The sequence below is a fragment of the Dendrobates tinctorius genome, unplaced genomic scaffold (assembly GCF_039654945.1).
Source record: "Dendrobates tinctorius isolate UK_male_01 unplaced genomic scaffold, ASM3965494v1 ptg000117l, whole genome shotgun sequence".
Taxonomy (NCBI): Eukaryota; Metazoa; Chordata; class Amphibia; order Anura; family Dendrobatidae; genus Dendrobates; species Dendrobates tinctorius.
The window spans coordinates 12783000-12802894 of NW_027361785.1; the positions used below are offsets into that span (position 1 = coordinate 12783000).

The window sequence follows — 19895 nt, forward strand, 5'->3', positions numbered from 1 at the left end:
ACAGCTCTTTGGTCTTCACCATAGTGGAGTTTGGAGTCAGACTGTTTGAGGGTGTGCACAGGTGTCTTTTTATACTGATAACAAGTTTAAACAGGTGCCATTACTGCAGGTAATGAGTGGAGGAAAGAGGAGACTCTTAAAGAAGAAGTTACAGGTCTGTGAGAGCCAGAAATCTTGATTGCTTGTTTCTGACCAAATACTTATTTTCCACCATAATATGCAAATAAAATGAAAAAAAAACAGACAATGTGATTTTCTGGATTTTTTTTTCTCAGTTTGTCTCCCATAGTTGAGGTCTACCTATGATGTAAATTACAGACGCCTCTCATCTTTTTAAGTGGTGGAACTTGCACTATTGCTGACTGACTAAATACTTTTTTGCCCCACTGTATCTCTTTTCCTCATTGCTGGTGTGTTCACCAATTTAATACTACAAATTACAATTTTTTCCACAATTTTTACTTGGAGCATTTTATGACTCTTATCAGCCCTCTCGCCAACCATTCCTCTCTCCGTGCAGAGGCGTTGATTGACAGCGGTCCGGTGACTGCAGCCAAGGAGAGCGTGGACACATAGATATGGCGTTTAGCGCTGAACCCGGCATCAATAAGCTGGGTATTAGAAGACTGATAAAGTGCTCCTAATACCTTTTAGGGGCTAATCCTGCTGACTGACCAGTTCCCTTTATAGAGTGGATATTGACTTTCAGGCTTGCTAGCTCCAATATGTGGCACTAGGGTTCCTGTCTTCTATTAATGTGGCATGGCAGTTGTCATGTTGGCAGCTGATACATCTGAAAGCGTATTACGACATGATGTTTTACAGTAAAGCAACCTTGAACTTTATGATCTAAGTAATCTTCTTGTCTTCTTTCCATGCAGATGTACTTGTTGGGCTCTGGAAAGTTCATAGTGAAAGATTTGCTGCAAGAGAAAAACCACAGGTTACATTTACCATTATGGTCAGTGCTATCTGTATGATATCATGTACTTCTACACATCACGTATAGGTTTTTGCTATGAAATCTGAGAGCAGCATGATGCGGGTGCAGAGACCCTGATTCCAGTGATGTATCTTTGGGCTGTGTTCCTACGATGAGTTTGATGTGAGTTTTTGACGCTGTGTATTTTTGCTGCTTCAAAAACGCAGCGTCTTACAGTTCCAGCAAAGTGGATGGGATTTATAGAAATCTCATGACCACTGTAAATTGTTTTACTGAGCTACAGTGGGTTTCACATTTGCAAACTCAAATTCTCTTGCAGGTACGCTGAATTTAATATACGGGTTTTCCCCACAGTGGAAATGCGCTGAATTGTTTGTAATCCACCCATGACGTTTTGTCAAAGCCAAGTACCAGGAAGTATAAAAAAAAAACAAAGCAGCCTGATTTAAAACATGACATACCAACAAGAGATGTAAAAAAACAATAAAAAGCATGTAAAAAATGCACTAAAAAGTACAATGAAAAAAAAATGCAAGTAACCGAATTTACATACAGATTTTCTGCAGCATCAACAGCTCATCGTGGGAACATATATTTAGAGGGCTGCTTGCAGGTTTGATAACAATCCTGTTTTATCTCCTGTGGATTTATCCATTCCCTGAATGCCGAGCTCTGTATAGTCCTGCCCATATCACTGACAGCTTGAGGGCAGCCTATGTAGGAGATAAATGTTGTATTTGCATATGTATATTAGGCCAACTCATTGCATTTTCTTTCTTTTTTTGGAGGGGGGGGAGTTTGTGTTTTTAGTCTATTTTTGATTTGCCCCAAATTTGTTTCCATTTGTATTTTTAATGACCGTGAAGTCTGTATCCTTCTCTACAGGTCTGCTGAGCTGCAGCGTGTAGGAAATATTACGGTTATAGGCTGGCAAATGGAGGAGAAAGTGGATCAGCAAGCGCCTGTGTCCAGATCGTCAGATACTGTTAATGGAAGAGTAAGTGTTTATAATAACACTTTTAAGATCAGATTTTCGAACCAGCGCTGGCGTCCTTTGACATTGTAAAGGCTGAATCATTATTCGCCTGTTTCTGTAAAAGCATTTTTCTTTTTGGATCACTAAACCAAGTATCATGGTTTCTAGTGTTGAGCGAGTATACTGGTATTTCCGAGCATGCTCGGGTGATCTCCGAGTATTTTAGCGTGCTCAGAGATTTAGTTTTCGTCGTCTCATCTGCATGATTTGCGGCTGCTAGACAGCCTGAATACATGTGTGGAATGCCTGTTTGTTAGGGAATCCCCACATGTATTCAGCCTGTCTACAAGTCGCAAATCATGCAGATTACACGATGAGAAATAAATCTCCGAGCACGCCAAAATACTCGGAGGACACCTGAGCATGCTCTGGAAAACCCATGCAATGAGCATACTCGCTCATCACTAATTGTTTCCCCAACTACGGTAAAAGGAACCTGTCATGTCACCAAATGCTATTAACCTGCAGATATAGGGCCAAACTGCAGGTAAACAGTGTTAAAACCCTTCCTGGCCTCCTTACTGAAAGCACATCTATGGGAGCTTCCGGCTTTCAGTCATAGAGGCACGGTCGAAGCAGCTTCAGTCACACATTGAGTGGCGGCTGTGTGTGCGCCCTGTCACTGACTGACAGCCTGCTCAGTAGTGTATCTGTGAAAAGTGAGCTGTCAGAGTGCTCCCATGACTGAAGTCCAGTGGCTTTCAAGAGGGAAATAAGTTCATTTTTCCCCAATAGCCGCACTTTCATTAAGGCAGCCAAACAAAATTGGAAGCAGAAATGTCTACTGAGAATAAATATCATATGCGCATACCCTTAGTGAGTTCTCCCTTGATGGAATTTTTTTCTTACTTTTATAGCCTGTCTTCCTGCCAGGTTGTATAAGATGTGTTTATTATAAAAGGAGCGCTTGGCCACTTCCGATGATCTTTATTTTCTGCAGAAGGATAGGTATACTCCTGTAGCACCTACTGTGGTAGTCCCAGATGATGGATCCCAAATTATCAAATATTGACTGCAGAAATACATTGAAGTGTAATGTACGGTAATTGTGTTATATTTCTCACCAGCCAAATACATGCACCCTTGTGTTATACTTCTAGGATAACTCTTTATATTTACGGAAAAATGTTTAATATTATCATTTTGATTTATAGATGTAATCAATGTAACCAGTTCGAGACTGGGAGATTCACCCCCGTTCCTGACCAGGCTCTTTTTTTTCGGATTTTTTTCATACCTGCAGTTTAGAGATTTAAAAAATTTTCTCATTTGGGTATTCAAACAGTTTTTGTCTTTTTTTTCAGGATACATGGAGTTTTAGTTTTGTCACTGTCATGTTATTATTATTTTTTTTTCCTCCAGATTTTCTGTCAGTATCGATGGAAAATAAGTGTCTCTTTTTCCCATTTTTTATTTGTTTATGACTGCATGGGACCACCGAGATACATTTTAAAAATATGTTCCTTATTCTGTAACAATCATTTGTATATGTCGGGCAAGTTTTTTCTCTCCTTCGTCTCATTGGGGGACACAGATACTGTGGGTGTATGCTTCTGCCGCTAGGAGGCTGACACTAAGTGAAAAAAAGAGGTTAGCGCCTCCTCCGCAGTACACACCCTCGCCCCTATTGCGGGCGGAAATCAGTCTTTTGCTTAGTGTCCTATGGAGGCACACACAGTCTGGATCTCTCCAGACTATTTTTTTCTAGTTTACTATGAAGATGAGACAGGGGCGACGGATCCTATTGAAAGGGTCCGATCTCCCCAAACCATCAACGGGCGAGCATGCATTGAGTATCGTCTCCGCGTATACTTTCCCGCACCGAGGGACATATCTGGGACTTTTCCCCAGACTTCTATTTTTGTTTGTTATTTTATGAAGATGAGACAGGGGCAACACATCCTATTGAAAGGATCCGATTTCCCCAAACCATCAACGGGCGAACACGTGCGAGTATCCCTCCACGTATCCCTTCCCGCGACGTAGGACATTATGCCAGACTTAGCCCTGTCCACCCCTAGGTATTGAAACCATGGGCTTGCACAGAGGCACAAGACTAGTCTGTGCGGCCCCCACTGCTCCACCAACGCTAGACGGCGGTGCTGCAAGGTGGCGGACGGTCCCTCTCCTCACCCCCTGAAGGGGTTAGATGGAGCTAGGGTGCCTGCACCGTCCTATTTTTTATCAAAGACCCCCTCGCATTCCTGCGCTCAGGCTGAAGAGGATCATCGGTGAGGAGAGGGTCGGGGAGGGCTCATGCGAAGATTTCGGGCTGGAGCCCACAGCCGCAGCACGCCTCGCGGCGTCCACTAGCCATGCAAGAGAAGGGCTGGATCCGTCAGGGACAGGAAAGCCGCGCCAGGCAGTAGTGCCATTTTTTGGTACTGTGCCCCCCTCCCGGTCGGGTAGGGGAAAAAATGAGGCCGTGGCTTTGGCCGGAGCTAGGCCGCGGCCGGAAGTTCCACCCTCGGTGCCGCGCGTCACTTCCGGCAGCCTGCCCTGCACTCGGCGGCGGTAAAAATCGAGGCTTCGGAGCACGGGCTAGGCTGCAAAGTGGGAGTACCGCCCCTAGAGCGGTTTTACAGGCTAGTGCGCGCCACAGATGTCGGCGTGCGATTTAAAGGAAGCATCCAGGTTGGGGGGGCGCAGGACTGGGGTAAGTGCTGCCCGAGAGGCCACGCTATAGAGAAAAACGAGGGGCTACCTCTTCCCCATATTCCCAGCAGCGGACAGATAGAGCATGTCCGAAAAAAGCAAAGACGCACACGTTCTTTTACGCGGCATGCATCTCTTGTCGGGCTGCGTTTCCGCGGGCGCAGAGCAAGCGTTTATGCGAAGCCTGCGAATCCAAACGCGCCCAGGAGCCCTCCCCTGCGAACGCGACCAATGTGTCAAATTCCCCGGAGTGGGCCCGATCACTGTCACAGTACATGACCTCGCTTACGAGAGCAATAGAATCCCTTCAAGCCCCAGATAGGGGCAGGGACAGTGTCTCGACGCCTTTAGAGGGAACCACCACCTCACAGGAGCCTCCGGCCTGCAGGGGCCGCTCTCACTCCAGACAGACCCGGGGGAAACGAATCCACACGGTGTCGCCCAGTCCACCTGTGCCTTCGGCATCCTTAAGATCTGCTTCTCGCTCCCCGTCACCAGTGGTTGATAGCGAGCAGACCTCAGATTGCGACTCAGGCGAGCCCCTTGACCTGGACACTCCAGAGTCACGTGAAACAGTGGACAGCCTCATAGAAGCCGTCAATCAGACCCTGGGGATTGAGGATGATACCGCAGCGGCTACAGGGCATAAAGTGGCATGTAAACGAGTGAAGCGGCCGCACAGAATTTTTTCCTCTCACCCTGAGTTTGAGGACATAGTGCAGCGGCACAGAGAACGGCGTTTTTCTTGGGTTAAAGGGCACTCGAAACAAGGTATCCGTTTGCTCCGGACCTCCGTAAACAATGGATGGAATCCCCGATAGTGGATCCTCCGGTTTCACGCCTGGCCACTAAGACCCTGTTATCTGTCCCTAGCGTTTCCTCGATTAAAGATCCCACGGACTGCCTTATTGAGAGCCTTGCTCGTTCAGTATTTGAGGCGTCAGGGTCTGCACTCGCTCCCTTGTTCGCAGCAACTTGGGTAGCCAAGGCTATGATATCATAGTCAGAAACATTAAACAAGGTTGTGCAGGAGCAGGATCTACCTGCAGAGATCTCGGAGGTCACAGGTCAGATGACGATAGCCGGAGATTATGTAATGAATGCGTCTTTGGATGCGGCCAATTGGTCAGCACTTGTTGCCGCTAATGCAATCTCTATCTGAAGAGCCCTATGGTTGAGGACATGGCGGGCCGATTCTAATTCCAAGAAGTCCTTGACTTCCCTGCCTTATCAGTGCGGCCACCTATTTTTGGATCAACTTATCTCCGACTCCACAGGAGGAAAGAGCGGGTTTCTCCCTCAACAGAAGGTTAAACCGTTTTTTCGTCCCCCGGTTCAGGCACATTTTTGGGCCTTTCGCAGTGCCACTGGCCATTCTAAGCCGGGCGTGACGGCATTGGTCAGGTGGAGTCCACTAAGCAGCCTGAGCCTGGTCCGGGACCAGAATAGGAGACCGGTCCGGAGTCATGCGTTAAAAGACTCCGGGTGGACTACGGGGTCCAATTCCACCACCTCAGGCCGCCCCAACCAGTATAGGGAGCGGCAGGTCATATAGAGCCAACCCATTCGGGAGAATGCGTGCTCAACAGGCCAGATCGAGGGGACCCAGATCCTAAAGATCATCGGCCAAATGACTCGAGGTCTTTACCAGACGACGCCAGCAAAGTGGGCGGCCGCCTACTCTGTTTTCACCACGTCTGGGCCAACATCGCTCACGACACATGGGTAAAAGAATTGGTGTCCTCAGGTTACAAAATAGAATTTGTCAGATACCCTCCAAGATGGTTTTTTCTTTCCCGGCTTCCCAGGGTGGATACCCAGGTAAGGGCTCAATTGGGAGCCATGAAGTCGCTCCTGCACAACGGAGTCATTGTTCCAGTGCCGGAACACGGAAGAGCTCAGGGGTTCTATTCCAACCTTTTTGCGGTTCCCAAAAAAGGACGGGTCTGTCAGGCCTGTTTTGGACCTAAAGCTTCTGAACAAATTCATCAGGATCAGACATTTCCGGATGGAGTCTCTCCCCGTTCAGTCATAGTGGTCATGGAGCAGTGAGAATACTTGGCCTCAATTGACAGCCAGGACGCATTTCTGCATATTCCCACTTTTTCCTCCTCATCAGAGGCTTCTACGCTTCGCCATCAGCCTTCAGCGTTTTCAGTTCGTAGCGCTACCCTTCGGGCTAGCCACGGCTCCCAGAGTGTTCACAAAGGTTATGGCAATTGTCAGGGCCACACTGCATTCTCGAGGCATAGTCGTCTTGCCTTTTCTGGACGACCTCTTGGTCAAGGGCCCATCAATACGGGCATGTGAGGAAGGTGTCAACATCACGCTAGATACTCTTGCCGCTTAGATGGTTGGTCAGTGCAAAGAAATCATCCCTTGTGCCAGCTCAGAGGATCTCATTCCTAGGAATGATCTTCGACACTTACTGAGGGTTGGTAATTCTCCCTCAGGAAAGGGCGCTAGTCTCCGGCAGGGAGTCCGGACACTACGCCAACCAGCACCTCATACCATCCGATCCGCGATGAGGATCCTAGGGAAAATGGTGGCAGCAATGGAAACAATACCTTTCGTCCAGTTCCATCCTTCACCCCCTGCAGCACGCCTCGTGTCAGCCTGGGACAAGAATCCTTTCACGCTCGATCGGCGGTGCCAACTGTCCTCTCAAGTCAGGCAGTCGCTCGGATGGTGGATAACCATTTCCTCTCTGGCCTAGGGAAAACCTTTCCACCCAGGTCATGGGCTGATAATGACAATCGACGCCAGTCTCCTCGGTTGGGGAGCGGTGTTTCGCCACCACACAACCCAGAAACGGTGGTCGCCACAGGAGGCATGCCCCGATCAACTTATTGGAGATATGAGCAATTCGGCTGGCTCTACAGAAGTTTCATCACTTTCTAGCAGGCCGCCCCGTCCGGATTCCATCGGACAATGCCACGGCGGTGGTTTACATAATTCGTCAGGGGGGCACCCGCGGCAGAACAACCATGCGCGAGGTGGAGCACGTTCTTCAGTGGGCCGAAGCAAACCATTCGGTGATTTCGGCTGTCCACATCCCAGGCGTGGAAAATTGGGCGGCAGACTTCCTCAGCCTGCAGGGTCTTGCATCCGGAGAGTGGTCTCTACATCCCGAAGTTCTTCAATAGATTTGTCAACTGTGGGGAGTTCCGGATGTGGACCTGATGGCTTCCAGAGTGAATGCCAAGGTGCCCACATATGTCGCTCGGACCAGGGACCCGCAGGCATTCGCGGTGGACACGTTGGTTCTGCCATGGAACCAGTTTCGCCTCCCATATCTATTTCCCCCACTGCCACTACTCCCGAGAGTCAGCAAAGGGATCAAGATGGAAGGGGGGCCGGTGATTCTGCTGGCCCCAGACTGGCCCCGTTGAGCGTGGTACGCAGATCTAAGGCAGCTGCTCGACGACGTTCCTGGGCACCTGCTAGAGCGCCCAGATCTACCGTCTCAAGGGCCTATGTGCCACCCGAACTCAGGGACCCTGTGTTTGATGGCAGGGCCGTTAAATCTTGGATTCTATCCCAGGCAAGGTTCGGGAGCAAGGTGGTCGCTACAACGATTAGCGCCCGGAGGCCTGCTTCAGCATGAATTTACCACCACACATGGAAGGTGTTCTTTTCTTGATGTCGAGGCCGCGGTGTTTCTCCGCTAAGATTCTTGATCTCCAACATCTTGGTTTTTCTCCAGTCGGGCTCAGAGAGCCCGGATAGCTCAGTCGGTAGAGCATTAGACTCGGGCTTTGCCCCAGGTTTCCGCAGGAGACAAATGTCGGCCTTATCCGTCCTGTTCCAGTGCAGGGTTGCTACCAATTTGCAGGTGAAGACTTTTCATCCTGGGAGTGTCCCACTTGATATCTCCCTATAAGGCGCCGATGGACGCCTGGGTTCTTAACATGGTCCTAAGTGTTCTGCAGGAAGCTCCATTGGAACCACTTCAGAATATCTCTTTGAGGTACCTTTTCTGGAAAGTTGTTCCCCTAGTGGCCATCACTTCCACCAGGCGGGTTTCAGAGCTGGCGGCTCTATCCTGCCGAACTCCGTTCCTCACTTTCCATAGGTATAAGGTGGTCCTCAGACCAGCCCCTCCTTTTCTGCCGAAGGTCGTGTCCTCATTTTCACATTAATGAAGATGTTGTTTTGCCTTCATTTTGTCCACACCGGTGCACCGTGTGAAAAAGGCTCTTCACACGTTAGACCTGGTAAGAGCCCTCCAGAGGAACGTGTCGCGGACGGCACCCTTTCGTCAGATGGACACGCTGTTCGTGCTCCCTGAAGAGCACAGTAAGGGACTCGCTGCCTCAAAGTCGACCATAGCCAGATGGATTCGTTTGACTATTCAGGAGTCCTACCGCATAAGAGGCACGCCGATTCCAGCAGGGATCAGAGCGCACTCTACCCGGGAGGTGGGCGCCTCTTGGGCGCTTCAGCATCAGTCTTCGACGGAACAGGTTTGCAAGGCAGCAACCTGGTCCAGCCTGCACACATTTGCCAAATATAATATCCATGCTCAGGCCTCGGCGGATGCGAGCCTGGGTAGAAGGATTCTCCAAGCAACGGTGGCGCACCTTTAAATAGGAAGTGCATGTAGCTTGGATCGGTGAGTCAATCTCCCACCCAGGGACTGCTTTAGGACATCCCACAGTATCTGTGTCCCCCAGTGAGACGAAGGATAAACATGGATTTTTGTGAGTACTCACCGTAAAATCCTTTTCTCCGAGACGCTCATTGGGGGACACAGCACCCACCCTATTAGCCAGTTGGCTCTTGTTTAAATGAATATGAGTTTACTTATTTGATATAAGGGTGGTGTTTTCCTTTGGACATGTTGTACCTGTATTAAGGCTGATTTGTTGTCCTCCTACTGCTTTGGCACCAAACTGATTTCCGCCCGTAATAGGGGCGAGGGAGTATACTGCGGAGGAGGAGCTAACCTCTTTTTTTCACTTAGTGTCAGCCTCCTAGCGGCAGAAGCATACACCCACAGTATCTGTGTCCCCCAATGAGCATCTCGGAGAAAAGGATTTTACGGTGAGTACTCACAAAAATCAATGGTTTTTTTTTTTTTACATTGCTATTTATTTTTTTTATTCATTCATATTTTTCCCTGCTATATTTTATTAAGTTATTCATTTTCATTTTTTGTTCGTTTATTTTACACATTGTGCCTCATAAAAGATCATAAAAGACCTTTGTGGGGGGAGGGGGGCATCTCCGTATATAAACATTTTTTATTTTCATCTTTTTTTTTTTTCTCTTGTAACTGAGGCTGGTATACTAGTGGTCAACACCAAAACATGTAGACATATCCAGTTTTTTATTTGAAAAAAGGATCGAACTTAACAATGCAAACCTATGTGTCCATGAAATTAAATCAGACGGCACTCAGAAGTGGCTCCCCTCAGATTTTATTTAATTCTACCATGTATACATTTTTTAATGTGTATATATAATAAATTTCATGTTTTTATTGTAGTATTTTTTTCTTTGAGCTAACACACTTACCCCAGACACTGATGAAAATCTGATCCAACGACTGATGAACATCGGTAATTTGTTTGCTTTCTCAAAAAAACACTGATGTTTAAATGAGGATTTATACGGCCAGCCGGTCCTGCTGAAATTGGCGGGTTTGGCTTACCTCAATGCATTCTGTCGTCATGTACTGGATGGGCTGCCTGAGATTAAGCATTTTTGTGCTACTATCAGGATCCTGTCAGTACCGGCGAAACACCATGGCTGAGCAGGGTGACTCACTGACACTGAGGCCCGGAGTCAGATGCTGCGGGGGAAGCTCAGGCAGACGGGATCTGAGCAGCGCGGTGAGAGGGGACACTAAGGCTAGCAGGAAGCAGAAGGACCTGCGATCATGTGACCACAGGGGGCGGGGCTTAGCGTCTTGCTTCTGGAGATGAGTGAGGGATGCTACTGGGACCCTGGAGTAGAGGAGAGGGGAACTCAGGTCGGACAAACGGGGGTCATACACGGAGAGGGCAGTGCGGTACAGGAGGGGCGAGCAGAGAATAGTCAGAACGTAGGCAAGGAGTCATACACGGAGATAGCAGTGCAGTACAGAAGGGGCGAGCAGACAATAGTCAGAACGTAGGCAAGGAGTCATACATGGAGATAGCAGCGCAGTACAGGAGGGACAGGCAGAACTCTTAACGGGTACAGAACCAGATCAGAACCAGACAAGCATAAAGTAGCACAGGCACAACAGGGTCACACATACTCGACCAAGGTTCAAAGTATAAGCAAGGAGAAATGACCTCACAATGAGGCTATAAGAAGCCTCCTAGAATCCCAGAGTGAGGCCGTCCAGATTAACCTATGAACTACCTAATCCCACAAAATAAGCAGATCATGACATTACTTGATTTTCTGAGCTTTTGAACTCATAGGTTTGTTTTTTTTTGTTTGTTTGTTTTTTAGACGGTAATTCCCGTTGATGAAAGTTTAACAGAATCTTTAGGAATTCGCTCAAAATATGCATCACTGAGAAAAGATACACTATTAAAATCAGGTAAGTACATTGGTTTCCAAAGTTCTGTCCTACACTAATCTGAAAATGAAGGTTGTATGGGCATTGGTCTCCCAGATGTCTACACTTAAAATAAAGCTATCCTTCTAAACAAATAGCTGAAGCTTGCCAACTCTTCAAAGCGACATCATAGCTCGGGCACCGAATACCTACCGTTAGGCCTCATTCACACTTGCGTACAAAATATCGGCCACATTCTCATCCAGGAGAGTGGGAGGATTTTTTTTAGCACACATGTGCTGTCCGTATGCAGTCCATTTTCTTTTAAATTTATTTTGGAGTGAAATTGCAGCATGTTGCGATTTTTTTTTTTTTTTTTTTCTTATGCTAAATACAAGTGTGAAAAAATGCGCAGATCTACACTACCTCATTGAATACCATTGGTATTTTTTTTTCTTGCAAGTGGGATCGAGGCCTTTGGTAAAAATGCTCATAAATACATCTGGACCGATGCCCGATATTAAGGACAGAAGGATGTCTTCCACTAGTCTAGCTATTACGTTATCCATGTCTTATCTCCTACATTGACTCCCTCTGCTTATCTCCATGTAAGGAGGTGGTGGGGAACCTCACGTGACTCCACTCCTCTAGTAGCTGCTCACAGGATTGCGACACCTCATTGTTTATTAATGTGAAATGTAATATTTATGTACTGTAATGTCATGTGTCTGTCAGGTATTGTGTATAAGCTTAGGGATAGAATAGGAACTTAGATAGTATAGTACCATAGGGGGATTAGTGTAGAAGGGGGCATATTAGAGATATAGACTAGAATAGACTGGAGTGTTAGTTAGATACAGGCAGCATAGGGGTTAAGCAAATGGGAGTGGTCACAGAGCAGAGAGGTATAGGACAGGCACTTCCTGATTAGAGGATGAAGCACTAGCAGCCTTGCTTAGGGCAGGGTGCATGCAGTAGCGAGTCCAGACGAATTGATGGCCGTGGGGATAAAGCTGTGACAGCAGTAAGGGGCCCCAGGCCAAGAATAATGTAATTGGGCCACCAGTTCAACAGAACCATCCCCAAGAAGGATCTGGGGTCTAAGACCGGGGTGGGAGTAGCTGAGATGGCAGGTAGCTGGTCACGTGGAATGTACAGATGGGACACGGACTGTGCAAAGAGACTGCCCGGATGGCAGAGAAAAGGAAGACACAGACAGAACAGAGTTTAACTAGGTATGGCAATGAATGCCGGGAGGAAAGAGAGAGATTACATAAAAAATTGAGTCTGCCCGGAAGGCAGGGAAAGTGCAGAATACATGGCTCTGTGTGAATTATGCTACCCGTGTGTTGAATATACTGCTGTCCAGTAAAGTTAAGCTGCTGGAAAAAGACCTCGTCTCTGAAGTGATTTGTGGAGCTCATAGATGCAGAGCAGACATGACAACAGCTGAGGGGAATCTCCTGTAAGTGTGCTGTGGCACATGCTGCACGTGCAGCAGGAAGGACTTTGCATTTCATCTGTGGGGTGCTAGGGTGTGGGAACACTATAGCTCGTTGCCACGACTACCACCCTGGCCGCCTTACATCCATTATCTCATATTTTATAGGTCTCGGTTACCCTGATGTGTATTACTTATGGCCCCACCTGCATACCTATAATATCACCTAGTTCTTATGACAGACTCCTGGTCAGAAGAAGCTACTCACCACCCCTATATCTTCCTGGAGCGAAATTATGCCTCTTGCATTCTGATGTTTTGTTTTTTTTAAACAAAATTTCCAAATGTCAAATTGGTTGTGGCATGATCTGATCTCGAAAACTTCCTTTCCCTGTCCCCAAAAGGAATTTAATCTTACCAACCAACTCTTATAAACTGACATTTTTTTCTATCATGGGAAAAAGAATTACCGTATTTTCTGGCGTATAAGACGACCCCCCAACTTTTCCAGTTAAAATAGAAAATCTTCTTAAAAGTCGGGGGGTCTTCTTATATGCAGTGTGTCATCTTCTATGCCCGGTGTGGAGCAATCTGCATATGGCGGGGGAGTGGTCCCGATGACGAAGGTAGGGTGTAAGTGGAGTTATCATCCCCCTTTTACCTCATTGGTGGCAGCGGTGCTATCTGCAGGTCTATGTGCTGGGGATCGGCGGCTCCTCCATCTGCGGTGTGGCGACTTTGTGCTGGGGGTCGGCTTCAGCGACGGCTCCTCTTTGTCCAGCGTGGGGGCGCTGTGCTGGGGGGCGGCTGCGGTGGTTCTTTCGGCAGCGTCGGGGCTCCTCCGGCATTTCCCCAAAGCCCGGAGACCCAGGCAGCTCCATTGCTGAGATGCGGTGGCCTCCGGGAAAATGGTCGCCGGAGCCCGTGCATACTGATTCAGATCTCGTCTCCCGAGATCTCGGGACGAGATCTGAATCTAAGCATGCATGGACTCCGGCGGCCATTTTCCCGGAGGCCACCGCATCGCAGCAATGGAGCTGCCTTGGGCCTCCGGGCTTTGGGGGAATGCCGGAGGAGCGCCGACGCTGGACAGAGCCGCCGCAGCCACCCCCCAGCACAGCGCCCCCACGCTGGACAAAGAGGAGCTGCTTTGACCCCCGGCACAGAGCCTCCACATTGCTGAAGAGGAGCCGCCGCACCGCTGCCACCAATGAGGTAAAAGGGGGGTGATAACACCACTTACACCCTCCCTTCTTCATCGGGACCACTCGCCCACATTATGCACTCGGCGTATAAGATGACCCCAGACTTTTAAGAAGATTTTCAGGGGTTAAAAAGTCGTCTTATACGCCGGAAAATACGGTACGCATTAACCTATATGATGCTGATACAAAGTCCATTCTATCCAACTCACATGGTTTCTCCAGATACGTACTTTGCCAGAAAATTCCTATAAATTACTATCACGATGGCACAGGACTTCTGACCTATTACGCCACTTAGGTTTAACAAAGTCCAACCTATGTTGAAAATGTGATAAGCACAAATGCACACTTTCTCAAATCTTTTGGTTCTGCCCCAAAATCAAACTGTTTTGGGCGGAGATCTAATTAGGACTCATTAAACATACTCTAACCCCTGCGGAAATCCTACTATCTAGGTCCACAAAATATTTAAATCCTAAAAATCCCCCGACAGGTGACAATCCAGCAGCTATCAGCTGTACACTAACGTTGACAACTTGCTGCATCAGCTACGATCAGTGTTGGCACCGATTATGGTCGTTTAACCCCTTAAATGCCGCTGTCAGTATGGACTACGGAATCTAGATGGTTAACAGAATGTGGCGGCTTCCTCGGCACCCTGAGATCATGATTGTGTGGTCCTGATGATTACCATGGCAATTCAAGGTCAAATAAAGGCCTTGGAGTCTGCCGGCTACAGTGGCCTGTTCAGCAGTTATCAATATTTAGGTGGTAATAATAAACCTTTTCATTCCTGTCATGTCACTTTGCATTCATGCCTGAAAAGGGTAAATAAACTACCCAAAACCAATTTTGAATACGATGAGGGGTACGGATTTTAAAATTGTATCACTTTTGGGGTGGGTTTCCAACATATAGACTTGACCCCCCCCCCCCAAAGTCACTTCAAAACTGAACAGGTCCCTAAAAAAAAGTGTGTTTTGTAAATTTCCTTGAAAAAATGAAAAATTACTGCTACATTTTTTAATCTACTAAAATTCTAACAAAATAAAACGAAATTTTACAAATGGTGCTGATGTCAAGCAGACATGAGGGAAATGTTATTTATGAATGTTTTTGCATAGTATGACTATCTGGATTAATGGGATAATCATTAAAAGTTTGAAAATTGCACATTTTTTAAAACATTTGGCAAATTTCTGGTATTTTTTTTTATAAACAAATGCAAAACATATTAACCTACATTTACCATTATCATGAAGTATAATGTATACAGTCTCAAAATCAATGTGATAGTTTGAAGCCCTCCAGAGTTATTACTACATAAAGTGACACATGTTAGATTTTTTTTAAAAATGTCCTGTCACTAAGGGGTTAATCCCCCCCTAAACTGGAAACAAGTTAACACCTCCTTCCCACTCAGACTGGATAAATAAAATGCATCTATTACATCGCCTTGAAGAGCTTTCCTATCTGGAAATACCATACCCATCTACAGTTTCTCAAAATTTGGGCACCATGGACTAACAAATCCCATCACACAAAAATGCACATTCCACCTCACATCCCCCCTAATCCATATTGACCCCTATTCCTCCTCCCCTCTCTCTTTCCGCCTTCCACCGGATGGTACCGTACTTTGATCTCACTTGTCATCCACTTCTTATCTCCAATAGAACACAACTATTAGAGAAAATTTAATGCACACCTAACCCATTGTACAGTACTCTTGACTTGTCTAATAGAGGTTGTCCACTGCCTGAACAATCCTTGTTTTAAATAGATATTACTTCTTGTAAAACCAAAATGATATATACTTAAGTTCCTCCATGGCACTGTTCCAGTGGTATCGGTGCCAGGTTTCCCGGGGATTGCTTAACATTGGGGCTGCAGAGCTCGCGTGGCATAAATCAGCGGTGGCTAGTGGGGTGCTGCACCCTCACGTCTTCTGCTTGTCCGAGGCTCGTCAAGAGAAAGTGAAAGCGCAGCAGCCCAATAGCAGTCACTGATTGGCTGCAGTGCTCACATGGCCTAACCATGCGTTGCGAGCCCCAAAATATCCGTCAATGACATCGCTGGAACAACAAAGTTGTGGCAGGTGAATATATATTATTTTTAGTTTACAATGGGGACTACTTTATTTAAAAAAGGGTTGGCAAGGTATTGGACAACCCCTATATAATTGCTTAATGCCAAATTTTCTTTATGACCAATCGGGTGTATTACGTTCTTGGCTTCATAGTTATAAACCATGCAATGTACACATACTACATTTTTTTACAATATTTAATCAGAAAACCCCAGTGGCTATTTCTGCTCAGGCCAAATCTCACACAGCGTATCTGTCTATCGAATATATTTTTCGAATCTGCCTGTTCTAGTTGTCGCATGTTTAAACCTCTAGATGAATATTTCTCTGTACAATACAATTCCTAACTAATAAGCAGTTTTACTTCCGTAATATTTTTCCTCCGTCTTCATTCCAGTGTTTGGTGGTGCAATCTGTCGTATGTACCGCTTTCCTACAACAGACGGAAATCACCTCCGCATATTAGAGCAAATGGCTGAGAGTATCCTCTCCTTGAACATACCTAGACAATTTGTTAAGCTCCTTCTTGAAGAGGATGCAGCAAGGTGAGGTCTATGTGTCTGCTCGCACAAGTATACAAAAAAGTCACTGCATCATTGGCTGCCAGTGGGTGAAGGAGACTGATTAAGGCTAGAGCCTGCCCACATAACAAACATTTACAGCAGCACCAAGGTGGGGGGATACATAGAGAAATAAAATGGTCAAATATTGACTCACTGTGTGGGTGCACCACATCGGGCAAAGCATACTTCTGGGGCTGAATATCAAGCACTGTAAACTTTCTACTGTGCATGCGCTATGCATCAATGGAGAAATGTCAAAAATACAAAAGCGTTGTTCGATTACCACATTTTCCGTAGCTGTGGTTAATTGCATCCTAGAGAATGTGCAACATTCGTCCTGGAAATGCATTTTCTCATATCCGATAAAAATCTGTAAATTTACAGTATTGTACCAGCAGTCCTGATAGTCATGGAAAATTGGGATTGTATGTATTCTTAGATACTATAAACACAAGACCTGGCCAGTTTCCTGCCCCTTTACGAAGGGTGCTGGCTGACTGCCTCATTGATTAGCTCAGCTATCCCCCTTCTCTTTCACACCTTATTCAGTGTCAGGCAGGCTGACTAAGCTACTGAACAGGATTAGTCGTCCATCCCCTTTTTTCCTGTGCGGAGAGGGGGAGGATGCTCACTTTTAATTCTGGAAATGCAAGTAAAGCAGAGGCGGATGCTGAAATTTCAATATCACGGCAGCTTTTTTTAAAATTAAAATCTATTACTAAATTTATCTTTATATTAAGTTGCTGTTTCCCTTCTAATGAGATTTTCCCAATCTTGTCTTGCACAGGGTGTGCGAACTTGAGGAACTGGGGGAACTGTCTCCGTGCTGGGAGAACCTTCGCCGACAGATAGTAACTCAGTATCAGACGATTATTCTAACGTACCAGGATAACCTGACTAATCTCCATCAGTACAAAGGTCAGATGATGAAATTTACCATCAGATTTTGGGGTCTCGGTTCTTGTTTGTAGAATGCTAAACAATGTACAAAATCCACAGTGGATTTATATGCAAGCAATGCAGATCTTGCCACAAACTCATTGTCCTGTTTCCCCACTGAAGTCACAATCTGTGTAGAAGCATCTTAACTAGTGATGAGCGAGTATACTCGTTGCTTGGGTTTTCCAGAGCATGCTCGGGTGTCCGAGTATTTTAGCGCGCTCGGAGATTTAGTTTGTGTCTCCGCAGCTGCATGATTTGCGGATGTTAGGCAGCCTGAATACATGTGGGGATTTCCTTACAAACAGGCAATCCTCACATGTATTCAGGCTGGCTAGTAGCCGCAAATCATGCAGCTGCGGAGACACAAACTAAATCTCCGAGCGCGCTAAAATACTCGGAGAACACCCGAGCATGCTTGGGGGGAAAACCCGAGCAACGAGTATACTCGCTCATCACTAGTCTTAACCCTAATTCATACAATTTGTTTCCGAGCCATGGAATTGTATCAGGGAGATGTTATATTATAATAAGGAATGGAAATCTAGAAAGTCAAAATATATTGGAATGTTGTAGAAATTTCATTATTGAATGATTTGGGAGTACCCCTGTCCATATGCTTCTATGTGATGAGAGAGCCTCTAACACACAGCACCTCTTGCATCTTGTGAACTCTAGAAAAATGTTTATTCACATAAATGGTTGCCATGTAATTACTACTGCTGCAGCCATTGAAGGGGATAAGATCAGGTGACAACCATTTTCCCCTGCAAAATGATCGGTTTATTGGAGATTTTATTAATTGTATCACTAGCAGTCAACTGATTGCTTCAGGGCCTTGCATATGTAAGGGCATGTCTTTGATGAGATATCTTCTTCAACTTGCTTAAAGGGAACCGGTCACCTGGTTTTTGCCACCTACTCTGAGAGCAGCATAATGCAGAGACAGAGATCCTGATTCCAGCGATGTGGGCTGCTTCCGGTAGTTTTAATCAGTGGCGTAACTGCAAAGTTTTGGGTCCCGGTGCAAACTTTCAAATGGGGGTCCCCCCATGGCACATACACGCACATATCTGCTCCGTACACACGCGGCTCTGCTCCGTATACCACGTAGAAGCGCGGCTCCACACACATTGTACACACACATGGCTCCGCTCCGTACACCTCGTACACACACGGCTCCACTCCGTACAGCTCGTTCACACGTGGCTCCGTACACCTCGTTCACACGTGGCTCCGTACACCTCGTTCACACGTGGCTCCGTACACCTCGTTCACACGTGGCTCCGTACACCTCGTTCACACGTGGCTCCGTACACCTCGTTCACACGTGGCTCCGTACACCTCGTTCACACGTGGCTCCGTACACCTCGTTCACACGTGGCTCCGTACACCTCGTTCACACGTGGCTCCGTACACCTCGTTCACACGTGGCTCCGTACACCTCGTTCACACGTGGCTCCGTACACCTCGTTCACACGTGGCTCCGTACACCTCGTTCACACGTGGCTCCGTACACCTCGTTCACACGTGGTCCAATACACACTGTACACACGCGGCTCCGCTCAGTACACATTGTACACACACACAGCTCTGCACAACTCATACACACATGACTCCGCTCCATACACCTCGTACACACGCGGCTCCGCTCCGTACACCTCGTACTCACACGGCTCTGCACACCTCGTACTCACACGGCTCCGCTCCGTACACCGTGTACACACGCGGCTCCGCTCTGTACACCTCAAGACACACGCGGCTTTGCTCCGTACACCACAGACACATGCGGCTGCGCTCCGTACACATTGTACACACGTGACTCCGCTCTGTACACCTCATACACACATGGCTCCGCTCTGTATACGTCGTACACACACGTTTCCGCTCTGTACAACTCATACACACACAGCTGTGTTACATGCACACTGTAAACCCCTCCTGACCCCACACATAAACTTACCCTCATCCATGAAGACCAGCACAGCAGAGTCCTGCATACACTGAGGCCCCGATCATGTGACCCCCTGACTCCTCCCCTCCTGTGACCTCATCACAGGTCCTGTGCACAGAACAGCCATCGTGTGCTCCTGAATGCGCACCTTCCCCCTGCACTCTGTAGTCACGGAGCTCCATGACTGGTCACTAAGAGGTGTCGGCAGCAGGTCTCATCCTCTATCACCTGAGGGGGGTGGAGTGCAGAGCTCAGGGGGAGGAATAACAGTCCATGCTGGAGGAGGGGGCGCAGGACGTGATCGAAGCCCAGTTCCCACATGAAGCCGGCTGCTTCTTTGCTGGACTGGGCGGGCCCCTAATCACTCCGGGGCCCCGTTGCAGCTGCGACCCCTGCGACCTCAGTAGTTACGCCCCTGGTTTTAATAATATCACAGTTTTATCAGCAGGAGATTCTCACTAGAGGACTAGTAAACCTGCTGCCAGGTAGTTGTCCATATTCATGAGCTCTGTATAACCCCACCCCCCACTACTGATTGACAGTGTTCTGCCTATGCACAGCGTACATAAAGAAA

The 19895-nt window shown here is 47.2% G+C and overlaps 1 protein-coding gene across 6 annotated transcripts in view; it reads left to right on the forward strand.

Annotated features, from left to right (window-relative positions):
• Nucleotides 1–19895, forward strand: part of INPP4A (inositol polyphosphate-4-phosphatase type I A) — a 197972-nt gene that overhangs the window by 102811 nt on the left and 75266 nt on the right. For all 6 annotated transcript variants that reach the window (XM_073590559.1, XM_073590561.1, XM_073590563.1 and 3 more), the window contains exons 7-11: nucleotides 882–961; nucleotides 1829–1940; nucleotides 11082–11172; nucleotides 16263–16410; nucleotides 17216–17346. In XM_073590559.1, the coding sequence (XP_073446660.1) occupies nucleotides 882–961; nucleotides 1829–1940; nucleotides 11082–11172; nucleotides 16263–16410; nucleotides 17216–17346 (562 nt within the window). The remainder of the gene's footprint in view (nucleotides 1–881; nucleotides 962–1828; nucleotides 1941–11081; nucleotides 11173–16262; nucleotides 16411–17215; nucleotides 17347–19895) is intronic.